The 19,431-nt window shown below is 38.6% G+C and overlaps 1 protein-coding gene across 1 annotated transcript; it reads right to left on the reverse strand.

The window, feature by feature from the left end:
* Positions 1 to 240: 240 nt before the first annotated feature.
* AQP1 (aquaporin 1 (Colton blood group)) lies at positions 241 to 19,139 on the reverse strand. Its single transcript, XM_069859224.1, has 4 exons — positions 18,588 to 19,139; positions 4,055 to 4,219; positions 3,576 to 3,656; positions 241 to 2,090 (listed from the first exon to the last, which is right to left on the reverse strand). The coding sequence occupies exons 1-4, from the start codon at positions 18,975 to 18,977 to the stop codon at positions 1,911 to 1,913; spliced, it is 816 nt and encodes a 271-aa protein (XP_069715325.1). The 5' UTR covers positions 18,978 to 19,139; the 3' UTR covers positions 241 to 1,910.
* Positions 19,140 to 19,431: the final 292 nt, after the last annotated feature.

A 19,431-nucleotide genomic window follows, 5' to 3' on the forward strand; every position in this document is an offset into this window, starting at 1 on the left:
TACCCTGCTTCACTGCCAAGTATAATTTAGATAGACCTTACTTCCAGGTGAGAGCCTGCTTTGCCTGCTACACAAAGAAAGAAACTTCCATTCCTCGAAGGCTGCTATCAATTCAAAAGAGCAGTCTAGAGTGGAAAAGCAGAAGATATCTCAGTTTTACATGTTGGCACCTGAAGAATGGTACAGAAAATGAAATTGCATTGTGTAGTAAGGCAAAATTAAAACCAAGAATCATGAACATTTCATGTGTTAACACCACTGATTTTGTTTATTTTCAAACCATCCCAAAATCCAACCATGCTGTATGTACATAGACAATACATGAGATAGCAAACCAAATGTAGGCAAGAAATACAGATAAAATGTATTTGGTTTTAATTGCTGGCAATTTTGTTTTTCCGTTGTACATTTGCTCAGCTTGATGAAATGACCCACGCTGTATGGATTCCCGCATCAGCCTTCTCTCAATTCCCATGTCCACGCTGTCTCTCTAATGGGAGACGTCCACCTTATTACAGCTGGGGCATTTGTCTGAATAGTAAAATGTGCAGCTTTTTATGTAGGTTCCTCTGGGCCTTATTTCTTATGTAAAACAGTTTAGTGCAGAACAAGAATATCAGTACGTATCTGCTTTAACTATATGCTACAGTTAGTAGGTAAGACCAGCTAATGCTTTGGGTTATTCGGGAAATCATAAGTAGCACACACAAAAACGAATATAGGAAATAGTCTTCCATGTCGTTTAGAGTGTTAATTTTCTTTACATTTCCAGTGTCATTTTTTTTTACTAAACACTGCTGCAATTCTTTCCACTTGTCATATGCTCTTATTTTCTTACAAAACAGTATACTAGGCTTTCAGTATAAAACATATATATAAACATTTATATATATATATATAAAAAACAAAGCAACGACCCCAAAATGGACTTACACACATGTACATATCTGACCCTCATTAGAAAATTACTGTGTGGGTATTTGTTCATTTTCCCTGAATGTCACAGCACTGATTATTAGAATGGGATCAGGAAGAAAGGGGCCTTTCGTTTTCCTGGCTTGCTTTAAAACATAGGGTTAAGTTATAAGACAAACAAAAGCAGAGTAGCTGCAGGAACAATTAGATCCTGTTTAGATATTGGCACTACGTTGTTCTTGTTGCCATTGTTATTATTACTCTCCAATTTGACTTCTAGTTATTACTTCCTGGGAATTAACATATCTATACATCTTTTGCCATGTATTCTCTACCCTCACAATGAGCTGGATGCAGGTTCAGGGAAAATGAAATGGTAAAAAATCTAATCAGATACTGGGACTCTGAAGATTCTTGCCATGCTTAATTTTTCTGACCCTCTTGCTCAGAGATTGTAATTTAGAAAATTATGGTTAATTCTACATAACAAGTAATTTTTTAATGGCATTTCCTTCCAAAAATGCTTTTAGGTAATGATTTGAGACAGTTTTTTACAAGAACTGCTGGCACTAGATACCATCCTTGTGTATTTGCATAAATATTTTTTCCAGTATAAGAACCCCATTATTGGTACAGATGGTCCTCTGTCCTCATTATCTATACTTTCAGCAAACAGACTGGTCATTTGAACTACTTATTGTTACTGAATGATGAGCTGGGAGAACCACACACACTAAGTACACCAGAAAATTTGGTGTTGGTAAAGTGGGGTTAAATTTCAGCCCAATTTATTTAGTTCATGTTAAAGTGTCTAATGATTTCTTGGCCTGAAGATTTTGCGACTGATAAAAACCTGGATAGAAAAATCCTATTAAGACTGGGGGATAAAAATGGAGAACCATATTGAATTAAAAAATAAAGTACTGCTTGCTGGTTTACAAAGAGTCTATAACACTGATAAAATCTTCAGAAACCAATGTGCTTTTCTTCCTTCTTTATTTTGGCCTCATCTCCACACGGGAGTTCATATCTTCTCCTTCCAAATCATACTCTTCTACTTGGCCACTTGTCCACACCTTCATGCGGTCAGTCAGGTCACTGCTTCTGGGAGCCAGGATGAAGTCATAAATGAGGGCAGCACTTGCTCCTCCAATGATTGGGCCAACCCAGAAGATCTGAAACACAGTTCCAAGCCTGGTTAATACATCAGGTATAACTGCATTTGAAGCTGTTATGAAAATCTCCTCTTAAAACTTTCTGCACAAAATTTACAGAGAAAACTTTCTATCATCTGAATATTTACTTAACTGCATGGCAAGAAACCAACAATTACCATGAATTGGCAATAGACCTAGAGACATATAAATGTGACTATTTTGTCAAGTTCTGATATTTAAAATTAGGTAAAACACCTCTGTTACTCAAGATGCATTTGGCAGGGGGCACAACTCCTAAAACCAATGAGTGTATTACATCCTATTCTCTCACTAACTCCCAGTGATAGGTAAATTAGAACCTAATACCTAGTGAGGACTTAATTAAGGGCTTAATTTTCTCCTACTTACTATTTAGCTAGTGATATTGTGATAATTGTACCGGTCTAATCACATAAGGCAAGCAAAATTTGGAGGGAGAGGTAATAAAAATATTTTAGTAAACAGGTTGATTTTGAAAGACATAGCACATGATTTTCAGGGATTTGAATGGCTATAGAGTTCCTGACTAAAAATATGTTTTCTTTTATTCAGCAATATTAGTGGTTTAACATGAATTATTACTTACTTCTCTCTCCTCTCTTTCTACAAAGGAAAATATTTTATCTATAATTCTGTAATAATTCTAATTTCTGGCTTAGTTACATTACTTTAGTATCCCAACGAAGTGTTTCAGTACAAAATAACTGCAAAATTCCCCAATGTTCTCCTTTTGAGATTAAAATGACATCTATATCCAGAATTTTCACCATCCAATGTACTACCACTAAATTTCCATGAATGCCTTTGCAAAGAGCTGCCAACATCATAAGTAAGACAGCTGGAACAAGCTGCATTTAAAATACTGAAGAACACACGCTTATTTAACATTTTTATAGTAGTCTTCTTTATTAAGCTTTAGTGAAATAAGTAATTTTTTTTGAAGTTCCTCATTTTAACCACATTTAACCACAGGGAATAATTTAAAATTCATAGTGTTTCCAGAGCACTTACCCATGAAAGCACATAAACAGATGTTTAACTTTAAGATGATGAACATTTTATTAGCATCCATACACTTCAGTTTATAAATGCGCTTAAGAACCTTCCTAAATCAGGTCTTATGGGATTAAGCAGTAGCACTTTACAAACTCAGTTTAAACAATAAATACTCATTGCAGGATTGTGTGCAACGAGGCTTTGAAGTTTAAGATATTTGAAATAAATAATCTTAAAGGGAAATAACCAAAAAAAATCCAGTGTCTTGCTTAGAACATACACACTTATCTTGAGGACTTGTGATCTCCTAAGGCTGACCAGGAGCAAAAGGAGATTATTTCTATTAAATGAAACAGAAATGACAACCCACAGACTATAGTGATAATTACATGTTTCCAAATGTTTCTGGTCTTGAAGATTATCTGTATGCAGAGGCTCTTGTAAGCCACACAAATTTATTCAACTTACCCAGTGATTTTGAAACTTTCTAGTCATCACCGCTGAACCAAAAGATCTAGCTGGGTTAATTCCACAACCAGTGTAATCAATCTAGGAGTTGGAAAGAGAAACAGCGGTGAGGAACTAGTGCACATGTAGCATCTTCATTACACAGAAGGAAAGTGGCAGCCTGCAACATGGTTCAGATGTTCACAACAGCTTCAATCATCCCACTCGCTCTTCCTCACATAAAAGGGGAAAGTACCTCTCCTTTCCCAACAGGGAAATAGGTCCTACTGCTGCAAATCCTCTAAGATGTGCAGCCTCATCACTTATTGCTACAGCCACATGTCCTAAGAAAGGAGGGCCACACATGCTGCAGAAACAAGGTCATTCTCTGAAAAGGAAAGAGGAGGAAGAAACTGCCCTCTCCCCATCATCTATCTGCCCTCATCGACCCATCCTGAGGTGGCACATTACAGGTATCAACTGTGAGAGCTAAAACTTACAGCAAGAAGGTGTCCCAAGGCAACAGACAAACCAATGGCCAAAGGTGCTGATCCCGAGACATCATTCCTTCTTCGGTCTGTGGTGGCGAGGACACACAACACCAGCTGGAAGGTAGCAATGATTTCGATACCCAGTCCTTGGCCAGCATTGATTCCATCTTGAAGCTACATGGGGACAAGAAGGAAAATGTCATCTGATGTTCCTACCTGATTTAAACCAGTACAATGAAGTTTCACAGGATATTGTTTCTCAATAGGAAAACACAGACCTGCACAGCTGTTTCTATTGTCAGGTTGCTTTTGCTTAATAAGGAATAAAAAAAAAAGGCCAAAAAAACCCTGAACAGAAGTCAGTTTTGGAATGCTCACTGCTAAATACAAATCTAGGCATAATGAGCTTTCATTGGTAATATAACATGGATGCAAGGATGCCACATCCAGTCAAAGTGAACACTTAACCTCTAAACACACTGAGAATGTAAACGATCTAGATACGAGAAAGAAATGACCCAGAGATTTGCCTTCAGTCTTAGACTTGCACTGAATTCCATCTCATTTCTTTGAGAGTCAGAAAAAAACATCTGTAATTCAGGAATCCTAAAGGTTGGGGAAGTATTTCAGTTTCCTAGTGAAGTAAAGTAGCTGCAATAGAAAAACTCCCACTAGCAGACATCAATATTCCTTTCATATTATTAGTTATGAAATCAGTATGGTTCTTATTAATCTAAATGCTGTAAACCATATTGAAATCAGAATAATTTACATAAATGAACATTATACAGTGCTGTCATATTTTAGAAGTACTCTTAGAAGTTTGTACTTAACAAGAAGTCATGGATCTAAACCATTTAATGTTATAATATGTTTTGAATTCTCCTTCTAATTGCTATATTCGGCGGCACCTTAGTTAAGATGAGACAAGCCTATATCTGAGCTGAATAACTTGTCATTAAGCAGAAGTAACCACATTGCACAGATAGGATGAAACACGAACTTGGACACAGGCCAGAGAAACTGAGAATATGAGTGACTCAGAGTAGGAAGCAAATTCTGCAAAACTTATGCTCAAGAATAATGCTATCAGTAGGTTAATCCGATCTGTCAGCCTCTGCAATAAAAATTGCTAGGTCATACATGACAATAACATAATTAAATGCTATTGTGACCTGTCAAGAACAATTTAACTATGAGAAACCATGCTTTAAATCTGTTTTTGTGGTTTTATGCCCTAATTCCCCCAAAACTAATATTTAAATAACCTTGAAACTTAAAGATTTTTAGCTGATTTCTTTCACTTTCTATATTCACTATTCTCTTTTCTTGTTCCTTCTTTGTAATAAAGCAGCATATATTAAATTCCTAAGGACTGAAAAAAATTGGCTGAGTCTTCAAGCAGTGCAAATCTGATTAGCTACATCAAAACCAATGAAAATAAATTGATTTCTAAGACCTGCCAATCTGAAGTATTAATATATTTTATATTTTGTTCTTTAATATGCAGGACTGATATCCCTTGATTTAGAAGTAATTTATCCACAGAGAGAAAGGAATTCCAGTTGCAATATTGAGCACTTTGGTTCTTTCGGCATCCATGGAGTAGAAACTGAAATGAGTTAATGAAACCTTCAGCATTAATAGGATGTATGTGTAAGAAGTACAAATGTGACATAAACATATAGATGTGCTGGCTGTAAAAAAGCAAGATTCAGAAATTTGTACTAAATGATTCATATATCACTGAATGCAGATATATTTTATTCTTTTTGTCACTCCCTTTAAAAAAAAAATCACTTTTTTCAGGCTGTAGAAGGAGCAAGATTTGTGGTTCCCAAAAAATTAGGCTTCAAATACATCTCACTGGTATAAAAAGTAATTGTATCATTTAAAAATCTGGACTACAGACTCTGTGGAAAACCTTATCTCACATTTGGAAGGCCAAATGGTGAAATTAAAGGGCAAGTGCATTGCCAAACAGATAAGTGATATGCAGATGCCCAAAAGTGGAAAAGAAACTCAATACTTTTCTATCATAATGCAACTGTCACACCCCAGAGAATCTAGATATGAGGTCCAATGCATCAATGTTAGTATTTGAAAAGGCCTTGGCATTTCACATGATTAAACACTGACCAACCATCAGTCTTTCCCTTTGTTTGAAAGGCTGCCATAAAAGAAAAAAAAAATATACTAAGGGCAAAATTAAGCCTTTAAAACCTGTGATAATCCTTATCTTTAACAGGCGGAAATTGTATTCTTCCTTTCCCTCCAGGAAAACACATCCTACAACTGACGTGACTTGAGGTCACTCTCCCTGCTAATCAACACTTATTGATGTGCTGTGTGGAATCAAAGAAAACCTGGAAATATCATAGGAAACCTCTTGCTTTCCTCTAGCATGTAATTCTATGCAGCCTGCCAGGGATGTATGATTCCACTGTGAGCGCAAGGACTCTGGGCCGTGTTCCAAAACAAGGCAAACAGAAGTAAAACTTGGATGTTCTGCTTTGCTGTGGCCTGTGGATCTGTAGTATACAAGTGTAGCATCACAGACATTCACTATTTTCTTACTTGTAAGGGTATAGTGTCAATAGAGCAGTAGCCTGTACCCTCCAGAAATCAGCAACACATGGAATGGCATCAGTCTTCACCCTAACCACATCCCACCACAAGTAGTAGGAAGGTGCATCTTCTACTATCCAGTTACAATGTGCATATATATGTGTGTGTGCATTTATATTTATATAATTCTTAGTCTCACTGGATTTGCAAGCGTTACTTTGCTAACAGTGCAACATAAAACCTGTAACAGCTTTTGAATCTGCTTGTTTAAGGTCTCAGCAGAACCAGTCAGGCTTAATAAGCATAAGTTTGTTACCCATTCGTTCTGTATTCCATATGCAGTCACAATAAAGTATGTGGACAGAATATGGTGGCTGACACAGCATTTGCCCTTGATGTATCTGCAAGGAAGTTCCTGACACTGTCTCATCGCAGTCCAATAACTCACACATGCTCTGCATTTTATGAGATGATCATTAAGGTAACAGAAAAAAATACCAGAAGGCAAGGAATAGCAAGCAGCTCCCTGACCATGCTTTGGACTTGCGAGACTTGAAGAGTGGATTCATTACTTTTAGGAACCAAATACATTCTAGGGGATTAAAAAGAAATATACAAGCCCACATTCATCTCCAATGGTTTCCTACACCATAGAAGTCAATCCAGAGTATTTCTGCTTTTTGTTCACATGATTTTTTTCCACTGAACTTCATTTCTAAGTCACCGTTTTGACAGGAGAAACACTAGAATCATACCCAAGAAATGGGCTACATCTTTGGCAAGAGCTGAGAGTTATATGTATATATATATCTCTTTTCATCTGAATAATTTTCTTGGCTGCATTATCTTTCACTGGGTAATTCTCCCTTGACTAACAGCATCCAGACTGCAAGCAGAAGCCTACATGTAGACATTTCCTGTGAGGTGTATCTTCTTGTGAGTTGAATTTCACCATTAGTTATCTTACCTGAGTTTGTTGTGAATCTGAGCAATTTCATAGAAGAAAAATTCACTGCAATCCAGTAAATTTACTGAAATTGATCCTCACTCAGAAAGCTCCTGAGCTGCAACTAATCAGAACCTAAGAAAACACTGAGGACACGCTAAAGCAATCTGCTCCCACTACTAGACATGGGATGAGGTACAATACAAGTTCCCCATTCAAAGATTGGCTTTGTTTGGTGATGCTACTCCTGCTCCTGAGCAAACTGTTATGAATTTAGTGCTGATCCTGCTTTGAGCAAGGGGTTGGTATGGGCCCCTCTCTACTAGGAAGACATTGAGCTGCTGGAGAATGCCCAGAGAAGGGCAATGAAACTGATAAAGGGTCTGGAGCACAAGTCTAATGAAGATTGGCAGAGGAAAATGGGGTGTGGTGGTGCTGGGCTGATGTTTGGTCTTGATGATTTTAGAGGTCTTTTCTAACTTTAATGATTCTATGATTGGACTACAGACCGCCTGAGGTCCCTTCCAAGCTGAATTGTTATATAAGAGACCTTGGTTCTTTGGAAGGGTTCTTCCTGTGGGAAGGTCTGGGACAGAATTGCTTCAATGCTACTCTGGCTTGACTGAGTTAATGTCTAGAAACAGCTGGTGACATATGCATATAGTGGAGCAGCAGTTGGTGGGTCAATCACTGTGAAGATGCTGCATAGATATAATCCATACTGGTGAGGGAGTCAAGAGACATGCAATATAATCAAATGAGAACTGTTAAATCCAAGGGCAATATTAATGGGAAATCATTATCTAATCATGATCATGAGGGAAGCTAGTCAAGACAAAAATTTGCTTTTTGTTCTGAGGAAATGGGTAGTGATTGCATTGACCCATTTGTCCACAACATCAGACAGAAGATGGGAACTACTGAAGCTTGTTTTTCAGAAGTGCCCTTAACTGTCATGTTTAGCTGACTGACTTCCACAGCTTCAAGCAATAATGTGGGCAAATTAATAGTATGTTTTCTTTCCTTTAGTTGTTTTTATTTTTCTTTTTAGAACAGGATATTTATTAGTTGTCTGCCTTCAGAAGAGATAGGGACAGGAAATTAAACTGGACCAAGATAAACCCAACTGTGTACTTCTCTAGTGGCTTCATATTTTTCTCATTAGGAGTAAAAGTATATCAAGTTCTAACCTGCTTCCCGTTATATGGATAAGACAGTTTGTTATGCAAGGTGGTTTCATCATGTGGTGCTATGCTCCATCTCATCCAACAAACCCTTAGCCATGGGTTGTGTCTTCCACAATCCAGATTGCTTTCATATAAGAGGGATCAGTTTCTCATTGTTCCTGAGAAAGGATAGGCCTCTGGAAATGTGAAAGTCTGTTTTTCAGCAGGGGAATGTCAGCTTTCCTAGTTCTTATGAAACACTTCACTGCAAGCCATGCTCATTGAGTTTTTTTAAAAAGAGAGAAATGTTAAGCCACAGCAATTTAGTGACACACAAAACATCACTGATGCCTGGAACTTCTTTGTAGATCCCAGCCATCCCCTGGGTAAGGCAACTTCTGCAGAACCCCAGCAACAGCACAACTGGCACATGAAAAGAAGCATGTTGTGGACTGGCTATAAACATATAACTTTTTATTAAATTGGTTTTAATATTTATTTTAATATTCATATTGAGAAAATAAGTATGTTCTCCAGTCCACACAAATCTAGCAATTTTATGAGCTGTGCTGCAAGAAATAATATCTTTATATCAGACAGACATATTTCCTTGTGTGTTGAATTCAATTAAACAGCTAAAAACTTGCACCAGGCCTGTTGTTTCCGGCATTCCAAATTATTAACATATCTCTGCTATGGCAGGAATTTTTTATTAAAGGAATAATTGTTTTGTTCAAGCAAATTCTCAAAGTCTTACTGTGTTTTATTCATGTAGCTTAAACTTTCCCTTCATTGATTGTTCTTATTTTCCTTAATAAGGAAAAATCTTGACATTAGTTTAAAAGTTTCATGCTCTCTTCTTCATACTGGAAACATTAATGAGGCAGCTTTATACCAACTAACTATCAGTTAAGAGTTTAGATGGCAAAGTTCTTTAATGCAACGTCCTTCAAATGCAATCTTAGAAATTAATCTCCCTGTTTCCCTCAAACCCTTCTTCCACTGTCTGAACTTCCATTTTGTTTCACTCCTCTCATTCTTTCAGCTCCAAGTATATAATGAAAATAACTTGATAATTTCCATCTTGATAATATACCTTTTTTCTGCTGAAAGTCTGTCCCAGATCTCCATAGCTATAAACCTTCCTCTAACTCACTATCAAAAAGTATTCAGAGACATTATCCTCAACTAACTTCTCTCCTTGGTATTTAACAGTATCACTCCAAAATGGATGTTTCTATACCCATTATTTGACTGTTAGGGATTCAGGGGATACAAATGTCTCATTTCTTTATTAAGTAGAGACAAGCAAAGGTATAAAGAGTTTCACTTAAAATTATGTGACAGGAGCACTCAGAAGAAGCTGCTTATGAGGCAAAGGATTAGCTTTGGACTGTATCCTAGATCAACAATAGAAGCATTCAGCAGAACCTTGGGACAAAACATATTGTCCTCTGCTAGATTATCCTTCCTATAAATACAGCCTTAAAAGCTCTAAAGGGGACTCATTAAATTCCCAAAGCTGAAATCATACTTTCCATTCTTTGGACAGCAGACACCCTCCAGGAACAAGACTAACCTCCCTCCTCCCACCCTGTCTGTCTTCAGGCTGATGAGAAACTAGCAAGGGCTTTGTATTCCAGTAGCCTGGTGTGCCATAAAGAGAAGAGTGATGGTTTCATCTATATTAAACCACAGCACATAAAGTCTACATGTGAGGCCAGTGACAGAGAGTAGAAGTCAATTCTTCTATAGGACTTGCATTTAACACAGCTAGTTAGAGATAAACTATTTGTCTCACTTGATTACACTTTAACTTTTTGATGTGCCTCTGGGGAAGTTTCTTTGGGGAAAGTGTTTTTTTAAAATCTTGCTGCTGAGAAATAAACAATTTCCATTCAGAGGCTTAAGAATGGTGAGTTGTTTTTATTTCTTCTTTACTCAGTGAAACCCAAGAAAATAGTTCACTTTCTAGAACACTTTGGAAGCACTCACTTAGACCATAGAGCTATTTATGATTTCCTGTGCTGTCAGCCCCGAATGAGATGGTCTTTCAACAGGGAATTGTGGACATATCTGCCTTTTGAGCCGAATAGAATCTTACTTTCTATGTTGTTACTGGAATTACTATCTGGATTTGTGTAAACCTCACAGTATGGTTGTTGGCAACTGCTCCAAAGCATTATCCATTTTATGCTTGTAAATAAACACACTAGCAAACCTTTGAACTTTTCAGACTTTCCAAGTCTAAGGAAGTTCATACTGTCAGTCTTGTGAGGAGCATTGAAGACTTAGCATTTCCATGGGGTTAAAAAATACCTCTGAGTATGCATAAGGGTTTTCTTTCCTCCTTTCCAGTCTGCAAGTGCCAAAAGGGAGACCCCTTGCAGAGAATTCAGGACATGTTTGCCCTCCTGCTGTTTATAGACCTTCCTCCAGGATGCCTGTCAGGTCCTGTATATTTGATTTAACACATTAATGTTGTCCCTTAGCCTTAGATCTTGTTAAATTCAGTGGACTTGAAGCAGTTAAACACCAGCACTAGCTTTGGCTCTGGATGCCAGAAGGATTGGTACTTTCTCATTAATAAATACACAGGTCTACATACTGCTCCCAACCAGACCAGAAAAAGCTCCAGAAGCTTTTTATTCCCTTTCCCAATGACATTGTATTAATATTTTTCTGGAGGTACTGAGGAGGCACAGTGATGTTTCATTGGGCCAGGTATGGTATTAGCCCACAATGAAAAATGTGCCTCTGTAATTTGTATAAAAGACACAACAGTTTAAAGACAGGGAACTACAAAAACTGAGAAATACCGAAGTATAGGATACAGATAGTTTGCTATTTATGAAGTTGACCACAGTAGCTTCGACCAGTTTACCTAACTCCAGAATGGAGGTTTTTCTAAAGATGAGGATTTCTTTGACATTTTCTATTGTGATACCGAGTAACGATCTCTCTGTTATTGAATTCTGTCAATTAAACTAGAGAATAGACAAATAAGCAAAAATGTACTACTGCTCTAAGGAAAACAGGCAATTTCCTCTTGAGACAAACAGGAAATTTTTCAAGGGCTATTTTTTTCTTCCTTTAGTACTTGTGATGTGGTTCAGTATCTTTGTTTTAAAATACTTCTCTTAAAGGTAGCTATAGACAGTACTGGTAGTAACCCTTTTTAGGATTAAAGAATCCTAATTCCTAATGACTCTAATTAAAGAAATGTTATTCTCAAATCACCTGAAGGTTCAAATTATCTCCTGAAGCTCATGAGCCCTGTTACAATGACTTATATGTTGTTTTTACCATTGCATCAATTTAACCAGAGGAGATCCATAATAATCATTCTCATGTTTGCTGTGGAAATTTCCATTTGTTCTCAGGCTGTGGTTCTTACCATGTCAGATCTTGATTTAAATTTGACATACACTAATTTCTAGTTAATGTGAATTAGAAAATTAAATTTTCATTTGCTTCATCTGAAGAATCTTTTTATCAGTCTGTCTGTCTCTGGTTTATTAGCATATGTGAAGGATTATACATGTTTCCACGAAAATCCAAATACATATGGCATATTACATATAATGAGAAGGAAGGTGGGGAAAAAATAACTGTTTATTCAGCAATCAAGAAAGTTGGTGGGAAAATGAATTTTCTCGTATTTCATGCTTAATCCTACGTTGTTGTCAAACACAGAAAAAAATTGTTCTCAAAAAAATCCCAGCATGGCTCCATTTGAATTACAATAGTAACCAATCTTCTAAATTAATAATGTTCTAAGGCCTATTGCAATTCATTATTTTATAACCCTTGGTGCACCCTTCCATCAATTTCTATAATTTCTGTTTAAAAAGGAGTTTTAGTCTGAGGCTTGCAGAGCATTTCAGACAAGACAATAGTCATCGCTGGATCCTCTGCATGTGGACCCAGTTCACAGCATAAAACTCACTTGAACCACTGTATTCTAGCACTAAAAGACTGGCCTGTAGGTAGATGATGATCACTGAGGGCCTCGCCTTGTACCAGAAATGGCCACGTTGCTGCATCCTTGAGTGCTTTCCATCAAAAGCTTGGGGGATGGTTATATGATTATGGAGCAGAAGCATTAAGTAGATCTTCACAGAGATGGAAATAAGAAAAAACTTCTGAGATCCAAGATAAAGATTAGAACTATAACTCTGTTGTCCCCAAATGTTCTGAAGGATGGGTGATAACCGCCAGGTTTATATCTCAGCCCAGATGGTTCTGCTGTCGCTGTATGAACACATTAGAAAGCGGTCAAGACTATGGCCAGTTTTGAGCAGGTGCCTTTCCTGTGTTCCACCTTCCCGGCCTGGTGTGATTCAATACAATGCTGGCATGCCATAAAAGACTACTCCTGCAAGACTGAAATTGAATAATGAGCTATTGTTCTTAACGAAAGAAAAATCCTGGACTAATCTCATGTACAGGAACCATTTTGCTCACTCTAAAAATGCAGCAAATTCTGGTCTCCTGCAGAAGCTCAAGTGTTTAAGCATGCAAATGTCCAAGCACAGGCAAAGTTGGCAGGAAAAGCTACATTAGACTGAAAATAGGGAGCGCAGAGGGGAGTCACAAGAATAACAAAGCTGACTGTATTGAAACTTGAGAAAGGCACAGTATTTAATCTGTGTTGAGAAAAGGTATCCAAGGATAAATGCTATAGAGGTCAGGAACTCAGCTACGTGTCTCATCCATCCAGCAGCACCTCTGGAACTGCAATTTTCCATACTGACTCAGAGGAAAAGCAACATCACTTAGTCAATTGTCCACTCATGCTGTCAAGCTCTCAGTTTATTTTGGAAGCTCTTCCATCTCAACCCAACTTTGTTTAATTTAAGGTTGGAGGAGAGCAGACTCATAGGGTGCGGGCACAAAGAGAGATGGAAATCACAAGGTAAACAGTGAGTCATCAAGACCAATCATGCAAGTGATCCCCAGGGTCAGAGAGCCACCACTAGTGCTCTGGTTTGGACCAAATGATGGGAGAATAGTGATTCCTGTCTGCAATCCCCTCTGAGGCAACTTTCTAAAGGATGGGAAAGATTCAGTGAGGAATATCAGGATAAAAACATCAATACTGACCCACACACACCATTAAAAGGTGTGGCAAGTTTCAGTGTTATGAAAGGGGACTCCCAGTGCAGCGATAATTTCATATTTGCATTAGAGGTCTCTGTGCCTTGGAAATTTGTTGGGAGAAAAATTACCAACATTAGTATCCTACAGATAAGATGAAACATCAGCTGATGCTAAGTATCCACTCATTTTTGCCCCATTCTATGCTGTAGACTCCTGGAGACAAGAGCTTGTGCAGCCTTCAGCTTTCCCAAGTATCAAAATAAGGCTGGAGTGTGGAGACATGTGTGTATCCAATTAAAAATTGCTAGCTCCAGCACAGTAGTTCAAAGCTGCTCTGCAGCTGCTGGACCACAACCCAGCTAAGTGAGATACCTTATGGAAACAGGGTTCATTCTGTAAAGTGATATCAGGAGGGTGGAAGATTTTTCATAGTAATAGATATTGCCCTGAGATCAAGGAAAAAGGACAGCAAAGGGCTCCTTTTGCCTGTCTTTGAGAATGAATTCAGAGTTGGCCAGTAGGTGCTTATCACCAGAGGGCATAATATCCTTATGTGCACCAGTTCTCTCACAGCTGATCCAACTTCAGGCACACAGCCTGTCTTAAGAAAATGTTCCAAATTTCTAAATCCACTGACCACAGATCTCTTCTGGATTTTCCAAATAGTTTTTCAGCTACACAAACAAAATTTATCAGTGCATCAAGTGTTTTTTAAAAACCAAGTCCTTCTATTTGTTATTCTTGGTTGTTTTTCTTTTCTCTTTATCTACCCTGAGCAACACTACCTTCGGGTCTGTTTTCGTTGCCTACGATTTTGATCCACTTGCAACTTTAAAAAATTTATCTCATTTTATTAACTTCAAGGCAGAGTTTTCACATTGCTTTCAAATTGTAGCCCCAAGACTTAGAGGACACATTTCCTGGCCCTCTGATCAGTGTACACAAGTGATGGAATTGTAAAGCAATGTCTGCATTTTCACAAACCTTGATTATTTCCTCCCAAAATTATAAAATAAATTATACCCACTAACCTTCAGCTAAACAACTTTTCTCAGCATGTTTTAATAGGTTGATAAAGTTCTCAGGATAATCATTGCTGAACTGCAAATATTTTGTTCCTTTACAGTATAGAAGTCTCCTCTCACTTGCCTTTCCTGCTTGAGCTCTTTGTTGGTCATTAACTGCCCATAATGAATAGTTTCTTCCATTATCCAAATTACAGATCTGTCCTCACTAGACAACAGCCAGCTATGCTGGTAGATGAGTGCATTTTGGATTAGGTATTCTCTATTCTTACAGTTTTACTTAGTGGAAATTCGTAACATGTAGCAATCCAATTGCTAAAAAAAGATAGAAGATGATGTAAGGAAAAATATATAAATTTTTAGAACAACAAACCCACTGCATAATACTCTTTCAGCTTTCCAGTTCTTGAAATTTTTGCTTTGACACCCACAACACAACTAAAATACATGCAAAGTTAAGTGTCTTAAAAGGATTCTGTAATCTAAATACCTCTCCAAATACTGTCCAGAGCGTCTTATTTGCAACCAGCCAAAGTAACTAAAAATATTTCCATTGACTTCAGTACAGTTTGGATCAAACTCTTCATATGTGACTGTTTTGCTTGTCTCAATATAAAGCAGACACTAGTACTGGAGGTGTTAAAGAAGCATCCTGATTATTCCAGTTTTTCATCTCCCTTCCTTCTCTTCAGCCTTGCACCTTCCATGGCTGGTTCTTTTTGTACTCCATTTTTGTACTCCATTCACTTGTGTTTCCCTTTTTTCTCATCAAACGATGAAAAAGTCCCAGATGCATTCCACTTTATTGTGGGTACTTAACAGAGGTTCCCAAATGTAGTGCTTCATCATGCCAAAGGAGAGCTGGCTGTCTTTGGAGGACAATTCAAAGGATCTGAGGGATGAACGCTTCTCTTTGTCTTTTATTATATGTGAACTAGAGAGAAACTTATGGAAATAGGTTCCTCACTTGGCCCATCAGTGCAGGACCTACAGCTGGGCAGGATAAAACTAAGTTCAGGCAATCCCACCCAGTATCCACTTGTAGCCACAGACCTCATTAAACTGCTCCCATCATATTTTTCCTATACAAAACATCCCTCCATGAGCATGAGAGGGTCAGGACAGAGGACACAGTCATGCACATCCAAGCACTCTTCCCGACCTTGACAAACAAACAGCCCTGTCTTTCTTTCTATTCTTTTTCTCAGTAGTGAACCTACACCTAGTTTTCCACAGGAAGGGCAGGAAAACAAAAGCAGCTGGCAGGGATGCCAGCTCTGTCTCTCCTCTCATTGTCCTCAGGTTAAAAAGCATGACATAAAAGCAAATTTTTGTGGTTTCTCCTTATCATCTATTTGTTGAAGGAGGCAGAATGCTCTTGGTGCTGGGCTGCGGTTTCAGGATGTGCCCCATTGTTATTGACTCTGCACAAGAACAGCTGTTCTGCCATTGTCCACTGTGTTGGGCTCAGACCCAATTCTCCCCCCTACACACCCCCTTACCCTTCTTCTCTAGAGAATCCCAGCTTGTCACTGGGAAATGAATGGGTTTGCTTTCCTTTCTAATTCTTTTTTGCATGGGAGAAGAACAGCTGCTGCCTTCCCCATCCCCAGGGAGGTCTCCCCTCTGCTCCTTTAGCCAGAACATTTATAAATGGATGTGAATGAAAAAAATAAAAAAAAAAATCAAAACTCTGAGTATTTGACCGTGACAAGCACTGAGACCTGGGCATTTCAGTGTTTAAGGAGCCATTTTATCCATTAATTCATGCACAGAATATGTCACCAGACTTGCAGAATATTCATGATGGAGACGTCCACGATTTGGTTTTGCCTACAGTGTATTTGATAGCCTTGAAAACGACGTATCTGGTTGTATTCCAGGGTTGTTTCTAGAGGGGGAACAAGACTTCCACCCCAACATGTAATTCTTAAGATACGTAAAGTGGTCTCCTAAGCTTATGAAAATCAGTGACTGCACTGACCTTTCAGGATCTTTCCAGCCATCATCTCGTCAGAGATGTCTTCGTGCAGAGCTCTCAATTATATCTTTCTAGCCTGGAGAATTCCTGACTGAGAAGCAAGAAGATTCTGGGTTTATTACATACATTCCCTTTACAAATGTCTAGTTTCAGGGCTTTTGGATAAAGGCAGGAGCCAGCTTTCAGCAGTCTGTAGCAAGAAAAAGGGGAAGACCAAACATGAGTGCTACTGAAACCAGACCTCCCGTGTTTAATGGCAGTTGGACCTCTTAAGGAAACCACTTGGGTGGATACCCTGTCCCATGTGGTTGAGCAGTTCCCTCTGCCAGTGGTTTCAGAGGAAAAGATCACATATCACACACACAGCTAGAGCCTTCTGGAATTAATAAAATTATTCGCTTTACCAAAATGTTTTGGATTAATCCATCAGAGTTTCTGAAACAGGGGCACTATGAAGTACCTGTGGGTACCAGGCTCAAGGGAGGTAAGTGGGCAACCTGCAGAGTAACATGAGGGTAGAAGATATTAAGCTGCTCAGGAATTATCTTAATAACATATTTTGTTATATTTGCAAGAAATGCCTCATTTTTTTAATTAACTGTAATGCCATGGTATGCAAAAAATTTTCTTTCTTTCTTAGTTGAATTCTTTTGATCCTTTCTTCCCTTTTTGTCTAAATGATTTCTGGAGAGATATAGTATTTTCAGCCTCACAACCCAAATATATTTCAAATGGGATTAAGATTTCAAATAATCTCAAATTTCAAACTGCAGTCAGGAATATTCTGCAAGAAAGGGGACGTAGAAAAGAAATTAAATACTCGTTCTTAATAGAATTCAGTGAAATAAGCAACTCAAAGAGGATTTCCATTTATAGTACTCCATGTACTGCTGTGGCTGTAGTACAGTCTCTGACAGTGGGATGATTTCATATTTAAAAGTGTTTCCTTTTTGCTCCTGTTATGGCACAATATCATAATAAAATGACAATATTTTGAGGAGGAGGAGTTGTGTCAGGCAAGTTTTATGCAGCACGATGGTAAATAGTTGTGAGCACCTCACTAGGAGGGGGCTGTAACCTGCACCCTTGTTAAATGTAGCTGCTTCACATCTTCCTCCACTCTACAAATAGCAAAAGGAGACGCATGCTTGAAGTACAGCTGGCAGTCTGTGTCAAGTAGGATCTGAGCACTCTGCCTAATGCAACAGGTACTGCTCATAAGTTCAGTGATAGGTTTTCTCTTGCTACACATCTCTCTCCCTATTTCCATAGGTTATTCTTGCAGTCATAATCAGGTTACACAAACCATTAATTAAATATTGAACACGGAATTACAAACAACGTTGGCATATACACATTAATCAGTATGTTACCTGAGACCTTAAGAACCATGGAAGGGACCCAAACATGCAACTACCAGCCACCTCAACGTTAATCTAGTGTCAAAATGAAACTTTCAGCAGTTTGGATGTACAAAGTGAAACACAAGCTAAACTGATCCACAGTGTCCTAAAGCTCTGGAAATGGAGTCGGGAGGAAGGATCATCCCTATAGCATAGATCCACCCTGTCATCAGTGAGGACAGGATCCCTTAGCCACCTGAGAACACCTTTACCACCACCTGTACCACCCCCCACTCCCCCCACCCCTTCTTTAGTATGCTCACACACCCCTACACACATCTTTAGTTCATTACAGGTATTACATTTCTACTTAAAAAGAAAAAGAAGGAGAATTAAAAGTTTCTACTTACATCGTTGTGCCCCAGGGTATTTTGTGGGATGGAGGAGGTGATTCCTGACAGGGTAGCTGTGGCCACCACTGCCCCCAGGCACTGGGCAATGATGTACATGAGCGCCTTGAAGATGCTGATCTGGCAGCTCAGCAGGAGGCCCAGGGTCACAGCTGGGTTCAGGTGGGCACCACTGATGTGGCCCACACTTTGTGCCATAGTAGCGATGGATAACCCAAAAGCCAGAGAAACCTTCACATTGTCCTGAGTATTTGTTGAGGTTTTGTTGCCCACCACTGGGAACTTAAAACCCAGAGCAGAGCCAATGCTGATAAAAATAAAAAGGCTCATAGCAAGGAACTCAGCCACGACTGCCCTCCAGAACATTTTCTTTTTGAATTCACTAGCCATCTTTCCTCTCTTTCTCTCTCCCCTCCTCACGTTCTCTTCTCCCTCTCTCCCTTCCTTTGCCTGATATTTTTCCTTTAAGGTCTGAAGAGAAATGTGGAGAAAAAGTACAGTCCTTGGATTATTTATAGGGCTTTGGGTGGTCTGTAGGAGGGAAGGGGTGTTGCACAAAAGGAGGAAAGAACTTCTACATAGATACTGACTGCTAGATTGATGTAAGACACTGTATGCCTGCCAAAGTTTTTTTCCTCCTTTTTTTTTTCCCCTCCCTTAACAGCGTTCGAACTCTGCTGCCGCTTTGTGGTATGACAGATTAGGCCCTGTGAATGGCAAAATAAGCTTGGTTTTTGCAAAAGAGAGTGGTTGGTAAAAGGAGCAGCCAGCAATGCCCAACTGCAGCTGGTAAAACAGATAGGTTGGGTGGTGGTCTCACATTCATATCAACTAAGTGACACCT

Source organism: Phaenicophaeus curvirostris, chromosome 6 (assembly GCF_032191515.1).
Source record: "Phaenicophaeus curvirostris isolate KB17595 chromosome 6, BPBGC_Pcur_1.0, whole genome shotgun sequence".
Lineage (NCBI taxonomy): Eukaryota > Metazoa > Chordata > Aves > Cuculiformes > Cuculidae > Phaenicophaeus > Phaenicophaeus curvirostris.

Bases quoted from the DNA above. Each gene is read 5' to 3' on its own strand.
- AQP1 (XM_069859224.1), bottom strand. From the start codon at position 18,977: ATGGCTAGTGAATTCAAAAAGAAAATGTTCTGGAGGGCAGTCGTGGCT. The intron at 3,657-4,054 runs GTAAGTTTTAGC...TCCAACTCCTAG, and splicing joins CCTTGGGACACCTTCTTGCT to ATTGATTACACTGGTTGTGG. The intron at 2,091-3,575 runs GTAAGTTGAATA...ACTGTGTTTCAG, and splicing joins GAAAGTTTCAAAATCACTGG to ATCTTCTGGGTTGGCCCAAT.